Source organism: Diadema antillarum, unplaced genomic scaffold (assembly GCF_040938485.1).
Source record: "Diadema antillarum isolate AM-2024a unplaced genomic scaffold, OU_Dant_1.0 scf00000048, whole genome shotgun sequence".
In the NCBI taxonomy this organism is placed as follows: domain Eukaryota; kingdom Metazoa; phylum Echinodermata; class Echinoidea; order Diadematoida; family Diadematidae; genus Diadema; species Diadema antillarum.
Window position 1 is genome coordinate 1,536,939 of NW_027270937.1, and position 4,102 is coordinate 1,541,040.

Below are 4,102 nucleotides of genomic sequence, written 5' to 3' on the forward strand. Positions count from 1 at the left end.
ATATGTCCATGAAAATTAACGAACAGGCAAATGCATATAATCTCTGCCAATTCAAGAATGATTTCAAGTCTTAATGAGGACTAGTAATTTGCTAAGTTACGTTTTTTTCTTACTTCATGACCTGAAGACTAGACAAGACGGTACTTGGCAATCTGCGTCGGTCCTCTTGTTATTCTGCAGTTTATATTGTAGGTCTGACCCATAACGACTCTCGGATGAATAATTAATCTTAAGCTTTATTTTTCTTTCTTATTCATGCATGCATCTTTCTCATAATTGTTTCAATAACTACAACAATGTAAATCCGAGATTCATTTAAGAGGATTGTCCGAACCTGTATACGACTTAACTAATTATGCAGATATCACACTATCCCGAAGTTGAGCGAAGATGGACAAACTATAAAAACGATAATGGAAAATGTTCGAATTCGGCTCTGATCGTACAAAAGCCATTGTCATGACCACCGGTGGAGTTTCTCAGACTCAGGCCGAAACTTCGTGAGAGGTGGCAAAAATTGTCCGCCGCAAGGAACGCAAGTGCAATGTCACAAGACAGTGGCAGTGGTACAACATAAAGGAGATGCAAATTGAACAGGAGAATTCTACATGTTACCTCCTTTAGAAGGCAGGGGAAATATAATATTAACCTGAACGTTGTGTCAATCAACGAGCAATGGTTTGTTAAAAACAATGAAGTTTTGTGGAATTCTCCTTTACTGTGACGTCACGAGTTGTAAACCCTTCTTTTCAGCGATAATGGCATATGAATTCAACCAGAACTTTAGAAATTCGTAACCTTTTTTTCTGTTTTAACCCACTGTCCGGTTTCCTCACCCCTAACCGATAATTTCTACTATTTCTGCATTGACTGAATCCATATGTATATTTGGGGGTGGGGGGGGGGGGACTTACGTACCTTGTCGCAAACTTTACAGTTAAATAATTATGTTGTTTAGGATTACTTTATAGGGATCGAAGTACATTATCTCAGTTTTACACAGACTGGAGGGAGCCCCTTGCAGTCATGTAGCAGTATCACGTGGGCTAACATAACTAAACTTTCGTCATATTTTACTCTAGATGTGCGGTTATTCCAGAACATCATATTCTTCTTTTTTTCCCCTTCCGATGTCCCATTATTTCTCCATCCATTTAATACGATAAAGTATGCTGCAAAGAGATGCCTTTCGTTATCAAAACATTTACAAAGCATAGCTACATGCGTATTGTGTATCACTATTTTGATGACCGGCCTCTTAACTGCCACTGGTAAAACGACCTGAAAATAAATGTAACACACACACACACAGACACACACACACACACACACACACACACACACACACACACACACAAATCGTTTGACATACCCTCACAAAGCGTGGTCTCGTGACAAGTCTAAAGTATTCCAATCCCCTGACTTTCGAAATTCTGTGGAAATCCTTCAAAAAACCAATATACAAACTTCCTGCAATGCTAACCATTTCCCTTTTGTCTCTACAAATTTGATTAAAATTTTGATTCTGGTTTAAATATAGGCATATCAACTGTCACGTGCATACGTCAGACGTGAATGACTCATGCGTACTTGTATTTGATGTCAATTGCTCAACCAGAATGAGTTGAGCACTACCTGTGTCGTAGCAGAATGCAGGTCAATGTGATATCAACAGACGCATTGTCATCCATTACTGACGCCAAGATTTAATTCCTTACTTTCATGTAGTCGAAATTACTGTACAATTATAAAATCTCTCTCTCCCTCTCTCTCTCGCTATATGTATACATAGTAAATAGTGCGAGAGATTGTTCCCGTCCCAAACGTACGCGGTGCCTCATTGTGGGTAGTAGGCCCTAGTGAAAGAAATTAGACGTTGCTCTCGATCTTGTTCTCCCTTTTAATCGAGCTTTCGGCCTGTCATCAGGCCTTCATCAGGATCTACCAACAGAACAATAATATTCTCTAAATGGCATAATGTGCCATTTCAGAAGCTTGGTATTATACGACATTGCGTTATATATCATGGCATATTATACCATTAAGACGATGTTATTGTTCTGTTGGTATAGATCCTGATGAAGGCCTGATGAAGGGCCGAAAGTTCGATTAAAAGGGAGAACAATATGGAGAGCAACGTCCGCCTCAAGTCTAATTTCTTTCACTATAATATATATATATATACATATATGTATATACATATATATACATAAATATACATTTATACATATATATATATATATATATATATATATATATCATATGTATATATGTATACATATATATATTCATAAGTACATGCACATACAAGCAGAGCTCGACATTGGCGGTGGCCCGGTTGCTCGGAGCCATAAACCAAATTTCCATCCAAAAAGCATGTATAGGCCTACTGTATATGTTTTATTTGATGGCCCGATTAGGTAACTATAATTCAAATCAGACTGCTATGTTTCCTTTTCTTTAACGCCTCAACAGTTCTTTTCCTGGTCACTAACATGTTAAATTTAATGATTATATATATATATATATATATATATATATATATATATATACGTTGACAAGCGGGCCATTAGCGAAAGAAACATTGGTGTCAAGCCCTGATATAGTGTGTAGGCTCCTATGCATACATAATGGGCCCATTAACACTAGCCTTTCCTAATGTTTTTCGTCCTCAGGAATACATGAACAATGGATCAAGTTGAGGTAGTTACTGATGTCATCAATGACAAAGTTGAAGTGACTGCGAATGTAACGGCGGGTTTCCTGGAAAGCCCAGGAGATTACATACTACGAGCGAGCATATTGTGTGTACTCGCCACCGTCGGGATTGTCGGGAATCTTCTGGTCTTCCTCGCGATCGCACTTTCGAGAAAACTTCAGACGATGACGAGTCTTCTGATCGTCAACCTCAGCGCCGGCGATATCGTGATCTGTCTCGTTTTGCCGTTCCAGGCGGTCGGGCTGGTGAGCGCGGATGGCTGGCCGCTACCGCGCGCCACCTGCAAGTTGATCGCGGCCCTTACCCTCGATGCAGCAGTCTGCAGTGTGATCACTATCATGCTTATTGCCCTCAGCCGCTGCGTGCTCATCATCAAGCCACGGCAAACCTACCGCCGCATCTTCTCCGCCAGGAATGTCAGCTGCATGACGGTTTTCTCTTGGCTCTATCCCACAGTCACCCTGGTTATTCCTCAACTGTCTGGACACGGTCGTTTGGGATACGACAAGTATTCTCGACTCTGTGTCTACGATTTTGCCCATCCTAAGGGAAAACTTTTCGCCGGCTTGTATGCCGCCTCCGCATTCATAGCCTTCGTTATCACGTTTGTGTGCTACGGACTGATATTCAAGCACGTGAAAAAAAGCGCCATCGCCTTGGGTAGATCGTCTGGTGACTCTCGACAACGGAACATCGAGCTCATCATCACGAAGAATATGCTGTGCGTGGTGTGCTGCTATATCCTGTGCCTCAGCCCCGCCGCGGTGGTGTACGTGGCTGTCGGGGTCCTGCGGGGAAGGGACATCCAGCATTCGGACGTTCTACTCGTCTCAACCTACGTAGCTGGGATGCTCGTTGTGTTCAACAGCATCATCAACCCTATGATCTACGGCTGGAAGCACCCTCACTTCAGGGTCGTCATGGGGTGCATGCTTCGGGGACGCTGGCGCGAAATCCCCCAACCGTCCCGATTCCTTGCGCGGTTCCTCGCCGAACGAGACAGGGAGAGGCAAAAATCGGGAACTACTGAAACAGGTCAGGGAACATTAGACAGTGCCACCTAGAGACCTTCAGCACTGGGTTTTGCACCCTGCTCTCTCGCGGCGATGGGTTTAATAAATGCCTTCGGCAGGCGGGGACACGACATTTGCTCCCTTGACAGTTGCTCCAGTCTTATTTTCTCCAAGGACTTAGGGTTAGGGAAGGGTTGTGATAGGGATTACAGTGAAACAGGAAAGGCCTAAAAGAAATCGGAACCTCCACCATCGGCACCTACTTCTCTTTCATTTATTATTTAGGAACTGCCGCTAACAAAAGGTATGGAGTTTCTGCATTGTTTCTGTGAGAATATGCCCCTCACAACGTTCATTACATCTCCGTGAA

At 42.7% G+C, this 4,102-nt stretch overlaps 1 protein-coding gene across 1 annotated transcript; it reads left to right on the forward strand.

The window, feature by feature from the left end:
* The first annotated feature begins 2,688 nt into the window (after window positions 1–2,688).
* On the forward strand, window positions 2,689–3,783 carry LOC139715417 (fMet-Leu-Phe receptor-like). Its single transcript, XM_071626990.1, has one exon. The coding sequence runs from the start codon at window positions 2,689–2,691 to the stop codon at window positions 3,781–3,783; it is 1,095 nt and encodes a 364-aa protein (XP_071483091.1).
* Window positions 3,784–4,102: the final 319 nt, after the last annotated feature.